We start from the raw sequence: 23,195 nt of genomic DNA, 5'->3' as shown, positions 1-23,195 counted from the left end.
CCAGGGCTGGTCCCGCCCACTGCTCCTCCAGTGCGGAAAGAAAATCCGCGCTTCCATCCCAAACCCCGCCCCCCCCCGACCCAACACGCGGAAAAGAGATGGGCACACGACCCAGCGGGACCGCGAACAGCTCCCCAACCCTCCACCAGTGAAAAATCAAAAAAGCACCCAAATAAATAAATAACAGCCCCAAAAAGCGAAAAAGCAGAACAGCAAAAAGGCAACATCAAACACAGCCAATAAAAACGAAAGGATACAAAGGAGGACAGAGCCTCCGGATTATTAACATCATTCCCCACCCCCCCAGTTCGAGTCCAACTTCTCTGCCTGGACAAAGGCCCAGGCCTCCTCCGGAGAATCAAAGTAGAGCTGGCAGTCCTTGTAAGTGACCCAGAGGCGAGCCGGCTGTAGCAGGCCAAACTTCAACCCCTTCCTGTGAAGCACACCCTTCGCCCGATTGAAACCAGCCCTTGTCTTCGCCACCTCTGCGCTCCAGTCCTGATAAATCCGGATCTCTGCATTCTCCCACCTGCTGCTCCTTTCCTTCTTCGCCCATCTCAGCACACACTCACGGTCAACGAAGCGGTCAAAATGGACCAGCACCACACTAGGTGGCTCGTTCGGCCTGGGCATCCTCAACAGTTCCAAGGGTCCTTGGAACAACCCCGCGCCCATTAACGAGTTCAGCATCACAGCCACGTAGGCCCCCAAATCCGAACCTTCCAGCCCCTCTGGGAGGCCCAGAATCCGCATGTTCTTCTGATGGGAGCGGTTCACCATCTCCTCCATCCTGCCAGCCATTTCTTGTGAAGCGCCTCGTGCGACTCCACCTTCACTGCCAGGCCCAGGAGTACATCCTCTCTCTCCGAGGTCTTCTGCCATAGCTCTCGGATCTCCGCACCCTGAGCCGTCTGAGTCGCCATGAGCTTGTCCAGTGAGGCCTTAAACAGTTCCAGGATCTCAGCCTTCAGCTCTCTGAAGCAGCGTTGGAGCAGGTCCTGCCGCTCCTGCACCCACTGCTGCCACGCTGCCGGTTCCCCGCCCGCCGCCATCTTGTTTTTCCTGCCTCGCACCTTTCTCTGCTCCAAAGCCGATTTTTTGACCGCTCCGCTCCTGGTCCAGTCCATCCACCGGCAGATAAGCACAGTGGATGTGTTCCCACCCAGGGAAAAGTCCAACCAGCCGCGCTGCGGGCCCTTAAAAGTGCCCAAAAGACCAAAAATAGCGAGAGCTACCGAGCGTGCAGCTTAGCTCCGCATCACCGCAACCGGAAGAGTGCTTTTAAAATTTAGCGCCGAGATGCTCATAATCCTTCAGAATGTCTATTCTTGTTCTGAGGGGTGTGACTGTCTTCTGAAAGTGTCCAGGTACCACTCCCACCCCTCCCCAATGTGTAGCAGCATCCAAAGCTCAGAATCCAGCTCATCAACTCTGAACCAGAGCTCCTCAAGCAATCAACACATACTACAGCTGTGCTCATTGGGAACAACAATGGAGTCCACGAGCTCCCACATCATGCAGGAACACACCAGTTGGTCCTGCATCTCTATTTTTAATTATTTCCAGCTAGTTTTAGTCTTCCTAATCTGTAAAATATTTCTCTTTACCTTTAATCTGAAAGCAATTTAGAACAGGTCATGCAATTTAGCATTTTCCTATGATGTCGCTCCCAGGTTGTTTTTCAAACCCAGGTCCCTCTCGGCTCCGCTCTGACTCTCAGCTCCCGCTATTTTTAAATCTTCGCTCAGACTCTCAGCTCCCGCTCTTTTTAAATCTCCGTTCTGACTCTGCTCCCGCTGTGACTCTCGGCTCCATCTCTGACTCTCAGTTCCAGCTTTTTAAATCTCCGCTCTGACTCTCAGCTCCCGCTCTTTTTAAATCTCCGTTCTGACTCTGCTCCCGCTGTGACTCTCGGCTCCATCTCTGACTCTCAGTTCCAGCTTTTTAAATCTCCGCTCTGACTCTCAGCTCCCGCTCTTTTTAAATCTTTGCTCTGACTCTCAGCTCACGCTCTTTTAAAATTTTTGGTCTGACTCTCAGCTCCCGCTCTTTTAAAATTTTCGGTCTGACTCTCAGCTCCAGCTCAGACTTTCAGCTGCCGCTCTTTTTAAATCTCCGATATGGCTCTCGGCTCCCGCTCTGACTCTCAGTTCCAGCCTTTAATATCTTCGCTCTGACTGTCGGCACCCACTCTTATTAAATCTACGCTCTGACTCTCAGCTCCCACTCTCTCAGCTCCTGCTCTTTTTAAATCTCCGCTCTGAATCTTCGCTCCTGCTCTTTTTAAATCTCCGCTCAGACTCTCAGCTCCCGCTCTTTTTAAATCTTTGGTCTGACTTTCAGCTCCCGCTCTTTTTAAATCTTCACTCCGACTCTCAGCTCCCACTCTTTATAAATATCTGGTCTGACTCTCAGATCCCGGTCTTTTTAAATCTTCGCTCTGACTCTCAGCTCCCGTTCTTTTGAAATCTCCGATCTGACTCTCAGCTCCCGTTCTTTTTAAATCTCCGCTCAGGATCTCAGCTCCCGCTCTTTTTAAATCTTCGCTCTGACTCTTCGCTCCCGCTGCTTTAAATCTCCGATCTGACTCTCAGCTCCCGCTCTTTTGAAATCTCCGCTCTCACTCTCAGCTCCCGCTCTTTTTAAATCTCCGATCCGACACTCGGCTCCCCCTCTTTTTAAATCTCTGCTCTGACTCTCAGCTCCCGCTCTGACTCTCAGCTCCCGCTCTTTTTAAATCTCTGATCTGGCTCTCGGCTCCGACTCTCAGTTCCAGTTTTTTAAATCTCCGCTCTGACTCTCAGTTCCAGCTTTTTAAATCTCCGCTCTACCTCTCAGTTCCAGCTTTTTAAATCTCCGCTCTGACTCTCAGTTCCAGCTTTTTAAATCTCCGCTCTGACTCTCAGTTCCAGTTTTTTAAATCTCCACTCTGACTCTCAGCTCCCGGTCTTTTTAAATCTTCTCTCTGACTCTTGACTCCCGCTCTTTTTAAATCTCCGCTTTGACTCGCAGCTCCTGCTTGTTTTAAATCTCCGCTTTGGCTCTCGGCTCCCGCTCTGACTCTCAGTTCCAGCCTTTAATATCTTCGCTCTGACTCTCCGCTCCCGCTCTTTTCAAATCTCCGCTGACTCGCAGCTCCCACTCTTTTAAAATCTCCGCTCTGACTCAGTTCCAGCTTTTTAAATCTCCGCTCTGACCCTTCGCTCCCGCACTTTTTAAATGTCCGCTCTTACTCTCAGCTCCCGCTCTTTTGAAATCTTCGCTTTGACTCTCAGCTCCCGCTCTTTTGAAATCTTCGCTTTGACTCTCAGCTCCCGCTCTTTTGAAATCTTCGCTTTGACTCTCCGCTCCCGCTCTTTTGAAATGTCCGCTCTGACTCTCAGCTCCCGCTCCTTTTAAATCTCCGCTCAGCCTCTCAGCTGCCGCTCTTTTTAAATCTCCGCTGACTCTCAGCTCCCGCTCTTTTTAAATCTTCGCTCTGACTCTCAGCTCCCGCTCGTTTTAAATCCCCGCTCTGACTCTCAGCTCCCGCTCGTTTTAAATCTTCGCTCTGGCTCTCGGCTCCCGTTCCAACTCTCAGTTCCAGCTTTTTAAATCTTCGCTCTGACTCTCAGCTCCCGCTCTTTTGAAATCTCCTCTCTTGACTCTCAGCTCCCGCTCGTTTGAAATGTCCGCTCTGACTCTCCGCTCCCGCTCCTTTTAAATCTCCGTTGACTCGCAGCTCCCGCTCTTTTTAAATCTCTGCTCAGCCTCTCAGCTCCCGCTCCTTTTAAATCTCCATTGACTCGCAGCTCCCGCTCTTTTTAAATCTCCACTCTGACCCTTCGCTCCCACTTTTTAAATGTCGGCTCTGAGTCTCAGCTCCCGTTCTTTTGAAATCTCCGCTCAGACTCTCAGCTCCCGCTCTTTTTAAATCTCCGCTGTGACTCGCCGCTCCCACTCTGACTCTCAGTTCCAGCTTTTTAAATCTCCGCTTTGGCTCTCAGCTGCCGCTCTTTTTAAATCCCCGCTCTGACTCTTCACTCGTGCTCTTTTTAAATTTCCGCTCAGTATCTCAGCTCCCGCTCTTTTTAAATCTCTGCTCTGACTCTCAGCTCCCGCCCTTTTTAAATCTCCGATCTGACTCTTGGCTTCCGCTCCGACTCTCAGTTCCAGCTTTTTAAATCTCTGCTTGGACTCTCAGCTCCTGCTTGTTTTAAATCTCTGCTTTTGCTCTCGGCTCCCGCTCTGACTCTCAGTCCCAGCCTTTAATATCTTCGCTCTGACTCTCAGTTCCAGCCTTTAATATCTCCGCTCAGACTCTCGGCTCCCGCTCTTTTTAAACCTTCGCTGTGTCACTCAACTCCTGCTTGTTTTCAATCTCCGTTTTGGCTCTCGGCTCCCGCTCGGAGTCTCAGTTCCAGCTTTTTAAATCTCCACTTTGACCCTTCGCTCCCGCTTTTTAAATCTCTGCTCTGTCTCGCAGCTCCCGCTCTTTTTAAATGTCCGCTCTGACTCTCAGCTCCCGCTCTTTAAATCTCCGCTCTGACTCTCAGCTCCCGCTCTTAATAAATCTCCGCTCTGACTCTCAGCTCCCGCTCTTTAAATCTCTGCTCTGACTCTCAGCTCCCGCTCTTTAAATCTCCGCTCTGACTCTCAGCTCCCGCTCTTTAAATCTCCGCTCTGACTCTCAGCTCCCGCTCTTAATAAATCTCCGCTCTGACTCTCAGCTCCCGCTCTTTAAATCTCCTCTCTGACTCTCAGCTCCCGCTCTTTTTAAATCTCCGCTCTGGCTCTCAGCTCCCGCTCTTTTAAAATCTCCGTTCTGACTCTGAGAAACACCTTGCGAGATATAATGAAATCTCTCAAGTCACCACAATCTGAATCTCACCCTCATTGGGTGTAATCCAGATCTGATTAAATCCCAGGCTCTGGGATTTTCGCAGTGCCTGGTTACCAGGAACATTGACCAACTGCATTGGCATTTGGAGGGGTTTCCCAGGCCATTAGCGACATCAGGGTGCCACTGTCAGGGAAGTGAAAGGGTACCAATGTCATGGTGCCCAATTGGCTCATCAGCAGGAAATGACTTGAGTGCGGCCTCAGCAAAGAAAAGGTCCAAGGCCAAAACAAATGGCAAAGTGCCATTGGTGTGTTTCTCGGCGCTGCAGCCACCAAAAAACACCTCATTAAACGCACCCAAATTGAGACATTATTTATTTTTTTTTCCATTGAATTGCACCTCCCAGTAGAGGATTTTGGAATCAGATTTGTTCAAAATAAAACCAGGAACAAGGTTACTGACAGTGATGAAGTCTCTTAAAAAAAAAAGTGCGGCCGAAGGCTTCTTAACTGGAACCGAGTTTAACAGCGTTGCACAATTATGAAATTTTAAATTTGCATCACACGTCACACAATAAGGAACTTGCGAGGCAGAACTATATATAAAACTACTTTAGCTACTTCACTATAGCATAAAAATTTCGAGCATTGTTCTCAACACAAGAGTGCAACAATGAATAGCTCAATTGAATTTGACGAGACAACACTGATAAAGATTGCAATACCGTTGCTGTTGGTGGAGTTCATTCTAGGGTCAATTGGTAATGCAATTGCTTTGTGGATCTTTTGCTTTCGGATGAAACCTTGGAAACAAAGTACTATTTATTTGTTTAATCTGACGATAGCAGATTTCCTCTTAATGTGTTGCTTGCCATTTCGACTGGCCTATTACGTCAACCAAAAGGACTGGATCTTTGGAGATATTGCTTGTCGAATTATGTTATTTATGGTGTCTTTGAATCGTGCAGGTAGTATTGCTTTTCTCACACTTGTGGCAATAGATCGCTATTTCAAAGTTGTCCATCCTCACCATAAACTCAATTCTATATCACAAAAATATGCTACATTGGGAGCAATTTTTACATGGATCCTGATGATATTAATGACTTCATATCTTCTTTTTGAAAAACATGTATTTGAGCAGAAGAACCTTACATACTGTGAGAGTTTCAACTTGTATGATTCTTTCAATGTTGCTGCAACTTGGCATGATGTATTTTTTGTTGTTGAGTTTGTAGCACCACTTTGTATCATCCTCTTTTGTACATTCTCGATCATTTCAAAACTTCAGCACAAGAAAAGTGAAACTAGAAGGAAATATAAAAAGGCTATACGTATCGTGGTAATTGTTGTAATCGTGTTCATTCTCTGTTTCCTGCCCAGCAACATTGGAAGGTTAGTTGTGCTCGTAGCACAATCAAACAAGTTTGAAAATAGTGAAACATACACGGCTGCTCTAGAGGGGTTTTATATTACGCTTTGTCTCACATACGTTAACAGTATGCTCGATCCAATTGTCTATTACTTTTCAAGTTCAAAGTTTAAAAACGCTTTACATCGAAAGAGTTCACGCAAGATGGAAATGAAAAGGACTGGAAACTCATCTTGCACTTCTGACACCAACAGTTAACAAGTTTATAGAAAGAACATTATAAACAAGTCACCAACAGCTTCAAGCTATTTAGCATGGATAACAGACCTGCATTTAAACTCCGCTGTGTGGCTTTAAAAAATAACGCAGACCAGTCAGCATCTCTTGCGCTTACCACAAAGGCGGCATTATGGAATATACCCACCATGTCTATTCAGGAAATATAGACCAAGGACCTGTGGAACATGCATAATTGGAGCAAATTATGTATGAGCTGCAGCTGGAACTTGAACTGCATCAATGTGGGGGTCATGTTCCCAATAGTACACATCATCTTCTACCCTCCAGGCCGTTGCCTATTTTTGGCTGTCTCAAGGACAAAAGGTGATCAGAGAGGTTTCAGCATATTTTTTTGCTAGTGCATTGCTCCACCACGTGTGACCCATTACCTGGCTCCTGCCTTGGTTGGATCAAGTAAGGTCCATATTATCAGTATGTACAAATGTGTGGAATTTGTAATATCGCATGTTTCTGTAAAAGTATGCAATTTGGTTTTCAACATAAATTGTACAAACAAAATGGATAATTCCATTTACTACCATCAACTGAACTTAACTGTCAGAAACAAAATCCTTTTGCTTGGTTATATTTTATCATTTAATATGCAAATTGTTTCTGTACAGTTGCCACTGCAAATTACAATAACTTCAAAATGCAAAACTGGCACAGTAAAAGTAGATTTTAACATTGTAACTTGTTTTAATTTGAGTGCATTAAACATTTATTGTGAAACAATACAGAGTAAATTTACAGTATTTTTTTTCTTTATCAAAAAGAAAATATGTGCATCTTTCCCATTTTACTGGTCTCAAACTGTTTCAGAAATTGTAAATAATTTGAGTGCTCAATTAATTTAAGCAATTAAAATTATGAATAGAAGATTTATATATGATTTTTCCATTTTATATCATTAGTACTAGCTGAACAATTGTGATCTGGATAATCTGCAGACATCAATTAAAATATTCCAAATGCAATGCAAGTTATTTTTCACATACTAGATAATGCACTTTGCAAACTCTGCACATGGCTGGCAAATTCCAATGTCAAACAGCCACACTGCAGATTAACCTCTCAAGATGCCAATTTTTGAGGTGTTCCACACTTGCCAGCAGTCATTTGGTACATTGTCCAGGTGACTACTGATGACAGTGAATGGTGCCTTTGTGATTACAGGGAGCATCAGCCAAGCCTGTATCTGCCTTAAACATTGTCCAGTCTAATCTTCAAGAGGACTTGCTCAGTTGATAGCAACCAGAATTAGGAACCCGGTTGATTTCCTCCTACTTAGAATTAGAGGCCAACAGCGTTATCAACACCAGCACCCAGCTAGGAATATTAAGCTAAGTACAGAACAATGACATAATTCAGATTCATTTGATAAGAACCAGCCCCATGTCAGTGTATTTATCACTGGCTATCAGGGGATGTCACACCTGATAGCTGTTGTTGATAATCCCATATGAATACATTTCAATTTTCTTCCATTGCGAGGCGAGATGACTAAAATAAAGTGATTAATATATATTCAGTATTAGAACGTATATTAATAATTACATACAAAGTGGCAAATTGCTAATGCAACTTTCAGTAAAGGTATCGTTCCACAGGAAGACAAATCTTTCCACAGGAAGACAAAAAACCTATTTTCTCTTAAAGTACAGTGTTGATTTCTCTGGTTATTCTACTTCCGCTCATGAAGAAACTCCTGAAGGAAATAAAAGAACAAAAATCAACAAGTTATGAAACATGTTTAGGTGTTTAAAAAAAAAAAGGGTAGCCGCTTTGTAGAGATTTTCAGATGCATAGGTGATAGTTGCTTGATTAATTTGGACTAAATTTTAACTGAATAAAAAGACAGGTTTGGGTGAATTGGGGAGTTAAAGTTTCAGAAATGTGTTTCCCGACCCAAACCAGATCTGTCTTTAACCCAAGTCAGGTGGGCGGACAACCAACTCAAGGAGCTGGGTCGCAACTTTAAATAGGATAGTAAAACGAGGAAGCTCCCTCCCCCCCAAATCTTCACTACCTGCAAACCAGTGTGTGGTATCAATGTGGTTTCTCATCATTATAACAAGCAAAATCAAAAGTCTCAAAGAACTCGAGACCAAAAACCACTTCCCATTATTCTGTTCTGTAATAGGGCAGCGTATCACTCTACTTTGAAATGCTTAATGTCACAATGTCTTTTCATTTACTAAAAAAATAATTTTGTATTGCAAATATTATCCCGACTAGGTACTTCCTGGTACCCATTTCATCTCTTCATTTAACCAAATACCATCTTACATCAGCGCTGCACAAAACAAGGATAATTTTTTCTGAAAGTAGTGCATAACAATATTTTGTAAAAGAAAATTTACGTCAGAAATATATTTTACCGTTAAAATTTCAGCAGGAGAACTGTTTGATTTGATGGGTCTTCCTTCATGCGTTAGATATTCAGTTACCACAGAGATTGCATCATCTAGGCTGCAGGAGTAAAACTGAACTATTTACAGGTACTGAGATATTACACAGAAACAAACATAGAAAATACAAACAGGTGGCCATACGGCCCTCTGAGCCTGCTCCGCCATTCATTATGATCATGGCTGATCAAGTTCAATAACCCGATCCCGCCTTACCTCCATATCCCTTGATTCCTTTAGCCCCAAGAGTTAATTACTTCGTGAAATTACACATTTTTGCTTCAATTACCTTTTGTGGTAGTGAATTCCACATAGTCACCCCTCTCTGGATGGAGACATTTTCCCTCATCTCAGTTCTAAAAGGTTTACCCCTTATCGTCTTCTGGACCTCACCCCACACCATCTGCCCGATGTAATCCTGTGAGAATTTTATAAATTTCTATGAAATGCCCTCTCACTCTTCCAAACTCCAATGAATAAAATACTAACAGACTTAGTCTCTTCTCGTCTGACAGTCCCGCCATCCCAGGAATCAGCCTGGTAAACCTTTGCTGCACTGCCTCCATAGCAAGAACAACCTTCCTCAGAGATGAACACCAAAACTGCAGAGTATTGCAGGTGTGGCCTCACCAATGCCCTATACAATTGCAGTAAAACACATCCTTATACTCCAATCCTCTTGCTATGAAAACCAACATACCATTTGCCTTCTTTACTGCTTGCTGTACCTGCACGTTTACTTTCAAAGTCTCGCTGGGTGTCCACCTCATTCAATTTACACTCATTCAAATAATTATTTGCCTTTCTATTTTTTGCTACCGAAGTGGATAACCTCACATTCATTAACATTGTAGTACATCTTCCATGCATATGCCAACTCGCTCAGCCTGTCCAAATCACAGTGAAGCAACTCCTCCCAACCAACTTGACATCATCTGCAAATTTGGAGATAATAAATTTAGTTCCCTCGTTCAAATTATTAATGTGAACAGTTGGGAGTCCTAGAACAGATCCCTGCGGTACCCCACTAGTCACTGCCTGCCAATTGGAAAAAGACCCATTTATTCCAACTCTGCTTCCTGTCTGCTAACCAGCTTTCTATCCATCTCAAGAAAGTCCCGTTTACTTAAATTTTATATAGTAATCTGTTATGAGACCGTATCAAAATACTTTTGTAAACTACATCCCCATGGGTATCCCTGGTTAATTCTACAAGTTACATCTCCAAAGAATTCCAATAGATTTGTCAAGCCGGATTTCCCTTTGTAAATCCATGCTAACTTTGTCTGATTATACCACTGCTTTCCAAATACTGTGCTATGAAATTCTTGACAATGGACTCTAGCAACTTCCCTACTACTGACGTTAGGCTCCCTGATTTCCCTCTACCTCCCTTTTTGAATAGCAGGGCTATATTAGCCACCCTCCAATCTGTAGGAACCATTTCAGAATCAAAAGAATTTTGGAAAATGACCGCCAATGGATCTACTATTTTCATGGCTACTTCCTTAATTACTCTGGGATGAAAATGATCAGGCCCTGGAGAATTATCCACCTTTAATCCCATTAATTCCCCTCAAACCATTTCTCTATAATACTGATTTCCTTCAGCTTCTCACTAAAACATGCGTTTTTCGAAACTTCCAGTTCATTATTCATGGCTTCCTTTGTGAAGACAAATGTAAACTACAAATTTAGTTCCTCGCCCATTTCTTTGTTCCATTATGAATTTCCCCATTTCTGACTGTAAGGGCCCTACATATGTTATCAATCTTTTTCTCTTTACATACCTATAGAAACCTTTACAGTCAGTTTTTATATTCTCCACTAGCTTACGTTCATATTGTATTTTCCCCTTCTTAATCAATCCCCTGCTCTGCCTTTGCTCAGTTTTAAACTGTTCTCAAACCTCAGGTCTATTGCTTTTTCTTGCTAATTTTTAATGCCTCATCTTTGAATAGAATATGATCTTTAATTTCCCTTGGAAGCCATAGTTTGGCCAATGTTCCCTTTCTATTTTTCCGCCAAATAGGAACAAACAATTTTTGGAGTTCACCTATTCGTTCCTGGAATGCCTGCCTTTGCCTGTCCAACGTCCTTCCTTTCAATAAGTTTCCCAGTCCATCATAGCCAACTCATGCCTCATACCATCAACAAAGAACAAAGAAATGTACAGCACAGGAACAGGCCCTTCGGCCCTCCAAGCCCATGCCGACCATGCTGCCCGACTAAACTACAATCTTCTACACTTCCTGGGTCCGTATCCCTCTATTCCCATCCACTTCATGTATTTGTCAAGATGCCCCTTAAATGTCACAATCGTCCCAACTTCCACCACCTCCTCCGGCAGCGAGTATCCAATTATTTAAATATTTTCTTTTTCAATTAAGGGGCAATTTACTGTGGCTAATCCACCTAACCTGTACATCTATGGGCTGTGGAGGTGAAACCCATGCAGACACAATGAAAATGTGCAAACTCCACAGAGACAGTGACCTGGGGCTGGGACCGAACCTGGGTCCTCAGCGCCATAGGCAACAGTGCTAACCAATGTGCCACCATGCCACCCACATCATACCGTCATAGTTACCTTCATTGAGATTCAGGGCCGTGGTCTCAGAATCAACTACCTCACTGTCCACCTTAATATTTCTTTTCATAAATTTAGAGTACCCAATTCATTTTTTCCAATTAAGGGCGAAATAGGCGTGGCCAATCCACCTACCGTGCACATCTTTGGGTTGTGGGGGTGAAACACACGCAAATACAGGGAGAATGTGCAAACTCAACACGGACAGTGACCCTGGGACCTTGACGCCTTGAGGCAGCAGTGCTAACCACTGCACCACCATGCTGCCCAACTGTCCACCTTGATAAAGAATTCTATCATATTATGGTCTCTCTTCCTCCCTCAAAGGTTCTCTCAACTAGATTGCCAGCTAATCTTTTCTCACTGCGCAACACCCAGTCCAAGATGGCCTGTTCCCTTAGAACATAGAACATAGAACGATACAGCGCAGTACAGGCCCTTCGGCCCTCGATGTTGCACCGACATGGAAAAAATCTAAAGGCCATCTAACCTACACTATGCCCTTATCATCCATATGCTTATCCAATACATTTTTAAATGCCCTCAATGTTGGCATGTTCACTACTGTTGCAGGTAGGGCATTCCACGGCCTCACCACTCTTTGCGTAAAAAACCCACCTCTGACCTCTGTCCTATATCTATTACCCCTCAATTTAAGGCTATGTCCCCTCGTGCTAGCCACCTCCATCCGCGGGAGAAGGCTCTCGCTGTCCACCCTATCTAACCCTCTGATCATTTTGTATGCCTCTATTAAGTCACCTCTTAACCTTCTTCTCTCTAACGAAAACAACCTCAAGTCCATCAGCCTTTCCTCATAAGATTTTCCCTCCATACCAGGCAACATCCTGGTAAATCTCCTCTGCACCCGTTCGAAAGCTTCCACGTCCTTCCTATAATGAGGCGACCAGAACTGTACGCAATACTCCAAATGCGGCCGTACTAGAGTTTTGTACAACTGCAACATGACCTCATGGCTCCGGAACTCAATCCCTCTACCAATAAAGGCCAACACACCATAGGCCTTCTTCACAACCCTATCAACCTGGGTGGCAACTTTCAGGGATCTATGTACATGGACACCGAGATCCCTCTGCTCATCCACACTACCAAGAATTTTACCATTAGCCAAATATTCCGCATTTCTGTTATTCTTTCCAAAGTGAATCACCTCACACTTCTCCACATTAAACTCCATTTGCCACCTCTCAGCCCAGCTCTGCAGCTTATCTATGTCCCTCTGTAACCTGCAACATCCTTCCGCACTGTCTACAACTCCACCGACTTTAGTGTCGTCTGCAAATTTACTCACCCATCCTTCTGCGCCCTCCTCTAGGTCATTTATAAAAATGACAAACAGCAACGGCCCCAGAACAGATCCTTGTGGTACGCCACTCGTAACTGAACTCCATTCTGAACATTTCCCATCAACTACCACTCTCTGTCTTCTTTCAACTAGCCAATTTCTGATCCACATCTCTAAATCACCCTCAATCCCCAGCCTCCGTATTTTCTGCAATAGACGACCATGGGGAACCTTATCAAACGCTTTACTGAAATCCATATACACCACATCAACTGCTCTACCCTCGTCTACCTGTTCAGTCACCTTCTCAAAGAACTCGATAAGGTTTGTGAGGCATGACCTACCCTTCACAAAACCATGCTGACTGTCCCTAATCATATTATTCCTATCTAGATGATTATAAATCGTATCTTTTATAATCCTCTCCAAGACTTTACCCACCACAGACGTTAGGCTCACCGGCCTATAGTTACCGGGGTTATCTCTACTCCCCTTCTTGAACAAAGGGACCACATTTGCTATCCTCCAGTCCTCTGGCACTATTCCTGTAGCCAATGATGACCTAAAAATCAAAGCCAAAGGCTCAGCAATCTCTTCCCTGGCTTCCCAGAGAATCCTAGGATAAATCCCATCCGGCCCCGGGGACTTATCTATTTTCACCTTGTCCAGAATTGCCAACACTTCTTCCCTACGCACCTCAATGCCATCTATTCTAATAGCCTGGGTCTCAGCATTCTCCTCCACAATATTATCTTTTTCTTGAGTGAATACTGACGAAAAGTATTCATTTAGTATCTCGCTTATCTCCTCAGCCTCCACACACAACTTCCCACCACTGTCCTTGACTGGCCCTACTCTTACCCTAGTCATTCTTTTATTCCTGACATACCTATAGAAAGCTTTTGGGTTTTCCTTGATCCTACCTGCCAAAGACTTCTCATGTCCCCTCCTTGCTCGTCTCAGCTCTCTCTTTAGATCCTTCCTCGCTTCCTTGTAAATATCAAGCGCCCCAACTGAAACTTCACACCTCATCTTCACATAGGCCTCCTTCTTCCTCTTAACAAGAGATTCCACTTCTTTGGTAAACCACGGTTCCCTTGCTCGACCCCTTCCTCCCTGCCTGACTGGTACGTACTTATCAAGAACATGCAATAGCTGTTCCTTGAACAAGCTCCACATATCCAGTGTGCCCAACCCTTGCAGCCTACTTCTCCAACCAACACATCCTAAGTCATGTCTAATGGCATCATAATTGCCCTTCCCCCAGCTATAACTCTTGCCCTGCGGGGTATACTTATCCCTTTCCATCACTAACGTAAAGGTCACCGAATTGTGGTCACTGTTTCCAAAGTGCTCACCTACCTCCAGATCTAACACCTGGCCTGGTTCATTACCCAAAACCAAATCCAATGTGGCCTCGCCTCTTGTTGGCCTGTCAACATATTGTGTCAGGAAACCCTCCTGCACACATTGTACAAAGAATGACCCATCTAATGTACTCGAACTATATCTTTTCCAGTCAATATTTGGAAAGTTAAAGTCTCCCATAACAACTACCCTGTTACTTTCGCTCTTTTCCAGAATCATCTTCGCCATCCTTTCCTCTACATCCCTAGAACTATTAGGTGGCCTATAGAAAACTCCCAACAGGGTGACCTCTCCTTTCCTGTTTCTAACCTCAGCCCATACTACCTCAGAAGAAGAGTCCCCATCTAGCATCCTTTCCGCCACCGTAATACTGTCCTTGACTAGCAGCGCCACACCTCCCCCTCTTTTGCCCTCTTCTCTGAACTTACTAAAACACCTAAACCCCGGAACCTGCAACAACCATTCCTGTCCCTGCTCTATCCATGTCTCTGAAATGGCCACAACATCGAAGTCCCAGGTACCAACCCATGCTGCCAGTTCCCCTACCTTATTTCGTATACTCCTGGCATTGAAGTAGACACACTTCAAACCACCTACCTGAACACTGGCACCCTCCTGCGAAGTCAAATCTGTGCTCCTGACCTCTATACTCTCAATCTCCCGTACCCTAAAACTACAATCCAGGTTCCCATGCCCCTGCTGAATTAGTTTAAACCCCCCCAAAGAGCACTAACAAATCTCCCCCCCAGGATATTGGTGCCCCTCAGGTTCAGATGTAGACCATCCTGTCTATAGAGGTCCCACCTTCCCCAGAAAGAGCCCCAGTTATCCAGAAATCTGAATCCCTCCCGCCTGCACCATCCCTGTAGCCACGTGTTTAATTGCTCTCTCTCCCTATTCCTCATCTCACTATCACGTGGCACGGGCAACAACCCAGAGATAACAACTCTGTTTGTTCTCGCTCTGAGCTTCCATCCTAGCTCCCTAAAGGCCTGCCTGACATCCTTGTCCCCTTTCCTACCTATGTCGTTAGTGCCAATGTGGACTACGACTTGGGGCTGCTCCCCCTCCCCCTTAAGGACCCGGAAAACACGATCCGAGACATCACGTACCCTTGCACCTGGGAGGCAACATACCAAACGTGAGTCTCTCTCGCTCCCACAAAATCTCCTATCTGTGCCCCTGACTATTGAGTCCCCAATTACTAATGTTCTACTCCTTTCCCCCCTTCCCTTCTGAGCAACAGGGACAGACTCCGTGCCAGAGGCCTGTACCCCATGGCTTACCCCTGGTAAGTCGTCCCCCCCACAAGTATCCAAAACGGTATACTTGTTACTCAGGGGAACGACCGCAGGGGGTCCCTGCACTGACTGCTTCTTCCCAGTCCCTCTTACAGTTACCCATCTATCTCCAGTCTTTGGTGTAACTATTTCCCTGAAGCTCCTATCTATGACCCCCTCTGCCTCCCGAATGATCCGAAGTTCATCCAGCTCAAGCTCCAGGTCCCTAACACGGTTTTTGAGGAGCTGGAGTTGGGTGCACTTCCCACAGATGAAATCAGCAGGGACACTGACGGCGTCCCTCACCTCAAACATTCTGCAGGAGGAGCATTGTACTGCCTTCCCTGACATCACCTCTAGATTTAAAAAATAACAAGAAAAAGAAAAAGAAAGGAAGAGCTTACCTGATATTACCTCAAACCCTGCTCCCGCTCAAAGGTAAGCAAATTTAAGGGCACTCACTCACCTTCACGACAGGCCCCTGCTCCCGCTTCCCAACCACCGTGGGGTGGGGGGGTTGGTTAGAGGAGGAGGTAGGGTGGGAAACACTCACGAAGTGTTTCGGGTTTAACTGTCACTTGCCAACAGCCTCTCCACAAACCACCTTCAACTTAGGCTGACCGCACTGCACGTATGCAAATTTCCCCAGAACAGCTGATCAGTAGCTCTGCTCTGCTGCCCTCTGCTGGATGATTGCCTTCACTCAAACTCCTCGGGTCCCCTTCGCAGATTCACCTTCAACTTAGGCTGACCGCACTGCACGTATGCAAATTTCCCCAGAACAGCTGATCAGTAGCTCTGCTCTGCTGCCCTCTGCTGGATGATTGCCTTCACTCAAACTCCTCGGGTCCCCTTCGCAGATTCACCTTCAACTTAGGCTGACCGCACTGCACGTATGCAAATTTCCCCAGAACAGCTGATCAGTAGCTCTGCTCTGCTGCCCTCTGCTGGATCAAGAACCTTGTTGGTTCTTCAACATATTGGTCCAGAAAACCATCCTGTGTACATTCCTGAAATTCCTCCTCTATTGTACTGTGATTAATTTGACTAACCCAATCTATATTAAAGTAACCCATAATCACAGATGATCCTTTATCACACACATCTTATTTCCTGTTTAATGCTATTCCCAACTGAGATTTGGTGGTCTGTATACCATCCCTACGAATGTTTTTGCCCCATGGTGTTTCTTAACTCGACCCAGACAGATTCCACATTGCTAATATCTTTCCTAAATATGGTATCAATATTTTCTTTAATCAACAATGCAACTCCACCACCTTTTCCTTTCGGTCTGTCTTTCCTAAAAACGAAATAGACTTCAATGTTTAGTTCCCACCCTTGGTCACCTTGGATCCAGGTCGCCATAATCCCAACTAATCTGCGCAACTAATTCATCTATTTTATTTTGATTGCTCTGAGCATTCAGGTACAAAAAACTTGAAAACACATATTAATGGAAAAAAAAATCATTTGACAATCGAATTACACTTATACACCTGGTTAAGCAGCCATTTTGATTATACCAAAGGCTAAACTAATATAATTCATGTCCTTCATTCAAACATTTTATTTTTACCATTTATGGCATTCTGAAAGCATATTGGAGCAATCAAGTTGAAGTAGGGTACTGACTCAACCTCACTGTAATGACCCTCATGTGACACCTCAATTGGTCTCCCCGTGGGACACCTGCAATACGAGCTCCCCCGTTTGTGGGCAGAGGCTCGCTCAGCTGGGGCTTGTAAATTCGCCTTATAAAAGCCGGCCTGGACTGAATGTTCATAAGAAGGATGAACAAGCAGCACAATTATCATCAATAGTTTAGATTTAATCAACAGCACAGAGATATGGTTACAAAATGACCAAATTTGGGGAATAAATACTGCAGGGTACACAACATTTCAAAAAGACAGAAATAGAAACGGGGGAGTAGCCCTGACAGTAAAAGAGGGCATGAGAGCTGTAGTAAGAATGGATCTGAATTTAGAAGATCAGGAAGTAGAATGTCCGGTGGCGTGATGCAAGGGGAAGACACGCACAAAATGGCTCCCGCTGAAAAACTGGACTTTTACCCTTTTTTCCTGGCGCCATGGGTCTTCAGCTTTAACAAAACGTTAACACCCAAGCTGAATGATCTGCAGAACAGATCCAGGTGACAGAATGTGCGTATTGTGGGATTACTGGAGGGGATTGTGGGCTGCATCCCTGCCGAATATTTCTCAGGCATATTCAACAAGATAGGGGGCGAGGGTGTTTTTTCCATCCCATCCAGAATAGACTTGGCCCGTTGCTCACTCCGAACCAAGCCTTGCTGTGGAGTTCCTCTGTGTGCGGTGATTGCAAGATTTCATGGTTTCAGAAAAAAGAGCTGGTTCTTCGATGGGCAAGGGAGCATCAGGATCTCATTAGGCTGTACCAAGACATGAGCGAAATCCAGCCTGACCAAGAGTAGAGTCAAGATCCTGTACAAGATTGGAGTCAAGTTCGGAATGATTTATCCAGCTCACCTTTGAGTAATGTTCCAAGAAAAGGATCACTTTTTTGACTCATCAGGAGATGTGGGCTCTTTTATCCGAAACCACAAGTTGTGCACTGTTTAGTATGCTTTATGGCTTAGTGTACAGGCACTTTGTATTTGGTTTCTTCACAGATTCGTTGTTTATATTTGAGAGAGCCGTTAGTTATATTGGAGAGAGTTCTGCTGGTTATTTATTATATTAATTTCCGAGGGCCGGTGCAGACTCGATGGGCCAAATGACCTTCGTCTACACTGTAAATTCTATGATTCTAAGATGGCTGAGTCAGTGTCTTTCCAACTATTCCACTAACAGCCAAAGCTCTCACCAAACATTTTGGCGAACGAGCTTGATAAACTCCACACGGTTAGTGACTCAAGGCCAGGATCGAACCTGAGTTTTCGGCACTGTGAGGCAGCAGTGTTAACCATGTCACCCCGAAAAAGGAGTGTTAGTTAACAGGAGTGGTATTAGAAGGTTTTCTACAGCTCATAACAATAGTTTTTAACATGAGCTTAGAATTTGTGTTTTGTTGATTGTCGGCTTCAGGGTAAGTTGTTTGCCATGTTTCATGTGCTTTTGGGTGCGGTTATACTCAATTGCGTATACGCAACTGTAATGGTGTAATTAGGGTGGGAATGGAGGGGGTTGGACGGTATCTGCTGGTCTCACTTTGTCGAGTCATTTGACTTTACTCTGTGGCCACCATGGATCTTTTTGCGCTACGTTAGTGTATCCTTTAACACCGCTCTTTGGGAATGGCTGACTCCAGTTTGAAGAGTGCTGGGGGACCTCCAATCCGTCTTGTTACCTGGAGCGTTAGGGCTTTGAATGGCTTTGTAAAACGGTCGAGAGTATTCGTTCATCTAAAGAACCTAAACTCTGATGCTGTCCTCTAATACAGGAGACCTATTTGCATATCAAAGATCAGACCAGGTTACACAAGGGCTGGGTTAGGCAGGTTTTTAATTCCAGTTTCAATAGCAGGGCCAGGGGACAGGGAGCTTTTTATTAACAAGAGACCAGTTCTCTTCTCAGATTATAGCTGACCCCAATGGTTGATATGTCATTGTTTACAGCCCGTTGGTCGAACACGCCACTAGTTCTGGTCGATGATAGGAATTTCATTATCTCTCTTTTGGCTTCCCTCACCATCTCGACTCGCACCAACTTATTTTAGGGGGGTGACCTGAACTGTGTTTTGGACCCTAAATTGGATCGATCTAAACCAAATCTCTTGTCCCATCAGGGATGGCCAGGGCTTTGTCTTTAATGGTTCAGATACAGAGTACCCACTTCATTGTTTTCCAATTAAGGGGCAATTTAGCGTGGCCAATCCAGCTACCCTGTACATCTTTTGAGGTGTGGGGGCGAAACCCATGCAAACACGGGGAGAATGTGCAAACTCCACACAGACAGTGACCCAGAGCCAGGATCGAATCTGGGACCTCGGCGTCGTGAGGCCGCAGTGCTAACCACTGTGCCGCCCTAGCAATTGTAATTTCTGTCATTGCCACACATTTTGTTGATCTGTTGCTGGGGTTCGTCTGTTTTGGGACTGCCTGCCCACCTCAATTGGCGAATACATCAAATTAAATAGGTCCGACTCAATCTTCCCCTCCATGTCGTGGGAGGCTCTTTAGATTGTCATGAGGGAGGAAAATTATCTTTTATGAAATTCAATGAAAATCGCTTATTGTCACAAGTAGGCTTCAAATGAAGTTACTGTGAAAAGCCCCTAGTCGCCACATTCCGGCTCCTGCTCGGGGAGGCTGGTACGGGAATTGAACCGTGCTGCTGGCCTGCCTTGGTCTGCTTTCAAAGCCAGTGATTTAGCCGTGTGCGAAACCAACCTATAGAGCATATATGTGCTGAAGGTGAAGACTTTGGAGCTGCAAAAGCTGGTAGACTCCATTTTAGAGGGGGATCACCAATACCTGTTTGATCCGACACTATAGCTATTTGGAAGCAGAAAAAGCTGCAGACAGTTTGAACTACTGTCCACTAATAAAACTATATGTCATTTGCAGCACTCAAGGGGGTTTTTTACAAGTACGGGAGAAGTCCAGTTGTCTTCAGGCTCACCAACTCAAGCGCCAGGCGTGAGATCCCCCCAGATACTTAATATGGGCGGTAGACTCATTTCTGCCCCTCTCCAGGTCAATACGACTTTTAAGTCCTATTACAGTGACCTGTATAAATCGAAGCCCCCCCCGCTCCGCCCGACAAATCGGTCATGCCTGATTATGCGTGTATGGATGGAACATCGGGTATCTCTTTATGGAGATGATCTACTTTTACATATTACAGACCCAACTCCCTCCATTGACGACATAATGAAAACACTTGATGCCTTCAGATCCTTCTCTAGCAATAAATTAAACCTCAGCAAGAGTGGATGTTTTCTGGTCAACCCCACTTAGGCACTTTACCTTTATGTCTCTCTCAAACATCTTTGCATTACTTGGGCACCAGGTTGGTCCACGAGTGGGCATCATTTCACAAATTGAATTACTCAAGCCTGATCAATAATGTTAAAATGGAGCTACAGAGATGGAACAACCTTCCTTTATCTTTAGTGGGTAGGATTCAAATAATGAAAATTAATGCACTCCCTAGGTTTTTTTATTTTTCTTGCAATGTCTTCCCATTTTTCTCCCAAATCCTTTTTTAAAAAAAATTAAGGATAATAAATTGATACCTGCATTTATTTGGATGGGTAAGGATCCTAGAATGTGGTTAGCACATTCAGCTCCAGGATCCGGGTTCAATTCCTGGCTTGGGTCACTGTCTGCACGTTCTCCCCGTGTCTGCGTGGGTTTCCTCCGGGTGTCCGGTTCCTCCCACAAGTCCTGAAAGACGTGCTTGTTAGGTGGATTGGACATTCTGAATTTTCCCTACAGGTACCCAAACAGGCGACAGAGTGTGGCGACTAGGGGATTTTCATAGTAACCTCATTGCACTGTTAATGTAAGCCTACTTATATAATAAAGATTATTATTATTTTAAAATAATCCACAGCATTCTTCTCCAAAGATAGATGGACAGGGAAATTGGCCCTCCCAAACTTATTGTTTTATTACTGGGTTGCTTATATTCAAAAAATCTTCCTGTGGATCAGTGATCCTGGTTCAATCTGGAGCCAAATGGAGGCCCGCTCTTGCACTACCTCCACTCTTCTTGCCATAGATACTGCACCATTGCACTTTTCCTCCGCTAGATGTTTCTTGAACCCAGTGGTGTCGCCACTCTTAGGATCTGGAAACAGTGTAGTCAGCATTTTAAGCTCCTTTCCCAGTCTCCACTGGCCCCTAACAATAACCTTGTCTTACCCTCTGGATTAGACCCAACATTTAAATCACATTTTAGTTACCTGATTGGGGGGAGGAGGTTTGCTAGTTTTAGAGAGTTGGCGGACAAATTTCAGCATTCCAACTCTAGCCTTTTTCATTATTTTCAATGTGCACAATTTCTCTTGTCTAGCTTTTCCTTCCTTTCCTCTAGCTCCACCTTCCTCCTTGCTGACGAGTATGTTATCCTTGGCTCGGCCGGGCAAGGGGTCTATCTCAGTCTTATATGGCCAAATTCTTTCATCTGATTCTTCCCCGTTAAGAGGAGCCTGGGTAAAATGGGAAAGTCAGCTAGGCCCTTAATACTAGCGAGGTTTGGAGGGGGGCCCTTTAGAGGGTCAACTCCAAGCCCTCAAAAGCCCAGTTGAGCTAATTCAGTTCAAGGTGTTGCACTGGGCACACTTGTCAAAGGCGAGGTTGAGTGGGGGGTTTTTCAGATGCTGACCACACATGTTTTGGTCCTGTCCCAAACTTGCCAGCTTCTGGGCTTCCTTTTTTTAGCACCATATCGGAGATACTCCATTTGGAATTAGTCCCATGTCCGTTGTTAACTTGAGATGGCAACCATTTATTTCCTTTTTTAAGCATCTAGACACCATCAGCTGTTAGGATTTCTAGCTAGAGTGCTCAAGTTAATTGGTTTTCTTTTTTTGTTCTTGTTTGTATTGTTGCATTCATGTGTTTTAGTTGGTTTATTATTATGAACTTTAATAAACATTTGTTCTTTAAATTGGGAAGTAGAATCGGTATGGGTTGGGTATTAGGAATAACCAAGGTCAGAAGACACCAGTGAGGTAATTTCTTTTTCCACCATTGGAGGTGAGGAACAATGTTCTTCTTTTAGCTCGTAATCACAGAACACTGTTGCCTATCCCCCTATAGTGCCGTCGGATAGTTTAAAACAGTTCAAGTTGTTCAAGCAGTTTAATTTCGTGAAAACTGTTCACGAGAGCCCTCCTAAATACCACCTAAACCCACATTTCTTCACACCTCCCTTTCCTCCACTTCACATGCTCCAATTTCTCTAGGAACACAAGATTGCTGTCTCACAGCACCAGGGACCCAGGTTCAATTCTGGCCTTGGATGACTGTCAGTGAGGGGTTTGCATGTTCTCCTTGCGTCTGTGTAGGTTTCCTCTGGGTGCTCCGATCTGCTCCCACATTTCAAAGATGTGCAGGTTAGATGGGTTGGCCATGCTAAATTGCCCTTAGTGTTCAAAGATGTTGAGGATAGGTGGGATTACAGGGATAGGCGAGCGAGTAGGCCTAAATGGGGTGCTCTTTTGGAGGCTCGGTACAGATGCAATGGGCCAAATGGCCTCCTTCTGTACTGTCAAGATTCTATGGATAGAGGAGCAGTAGGGGTTCTATGGATAGAGGAGCGGTAGGGATTCTATGTGTAAAAAGAGCAAAACAACAATCTCCATCTAACATTAAAGCTGGAAGCATCTGTGGAAAGAGAAACAGTTAATGTTTCAATTCCATATTTCTCTTCTCTCATCTATCAGGCTTATCTAAATAGACCACAGACATATGACTTCATATTATTTGCATAAATACAGAGAACCTCGGCACAGAATCAAGTCTACAATTATGCACCAGAGGGTAACATTTTAACTTCCTAAAATTATGCAGCTTACCAGCACAGGGAAGTTTTTCAAAGCCTGTCGTCAGGATCATCCTGCCCATTAGTTCAATCAAGATTTCAACCCATTAGGCTATCAGTACACACAAAGATAAAGGTCATCTAATTACAGAGTCATTGTTCTACATCATGAAATATGTAAGTAAAACACTACCATGGAATCCAAAATTATGGGTCATAATGATAATAAATCCAGCAAGAAATTCAGGAGAAACATACTTACTCAGTGGTCAGAATGTGGAACTTGAGATTTATGC

General features: G+C 44.6%; 2 protein-coding genes across 3 annotated transcripts in view; one reads left to right on the top strand and one right to left on the bottom strand.

Moving 5' to 3' along the window:
- The first annotated feature begins 5,494 nt into the window (after nt 1-5,494).
- LOC119950560 (hydroxycarboxylic acid receptor 2-like) lies at nt 5,495-6,451 on the top strand. The gene has a single exon (XM_038791181.1). The coding sequence runs from the start codon at nt 5,495-5,497 to the stop codon at nt 6,449-6,451; it is 957 nt and encodes a 318-aa protein (XP_038647109.1).
- Nucleotides 6,452-7,045: 594 nt separating this feature from the next.
- Nucleotides 7,046-23,195, bottom strand: part of kntc1 (kinetochore associated 1) — a 223,963-nt gene continuing 207,813 nt past the window's right edge. Inside the window, exons 63-64 of one of the 2 annotated variants that reach the window (XM_038790065.1) lie at nt 8,854-8,944; nt 7,046-8,180 (exon numbers count right to left, since the gene is read on the bottom strand). In XM_038790065.1, the coding sequence (XP_038645993.1) occupies nt 8,157-8,180; nt 8,854-8,944 (115 nt within the window). In that variant the 3' untranslated portion in view covers nt 7,046-8,156. Of the gene's footprint in view, nt 8,181-8,853; nt 8,945-22,525; nt 23,012-23,195 lie in introns of those variants that run through there. The other variant, XM_038790073.1, reaches the window with a different exon arrangement.

The sequence above is a fragment of the Scyliorhinus canicula genome, chromosome 1 (assembly GCF_902713615.1).
Source record: "Scyliorhinus canicula chromosome 1, sScyCan1.1, whole genome shotgun sequence".
Taxonomy (NCBI): Eukaryota; Metazoa; Chordata; class Chondrichthyes; order Carcharhiniformes; family Scyliorhinidae; genus Scyliorhinus; species Scyliorhinus canicula.
Note: the sequence above shows the minus strand (reverse complement) of the source record. Positions and strands in the feature narration are given on the sequence as shown.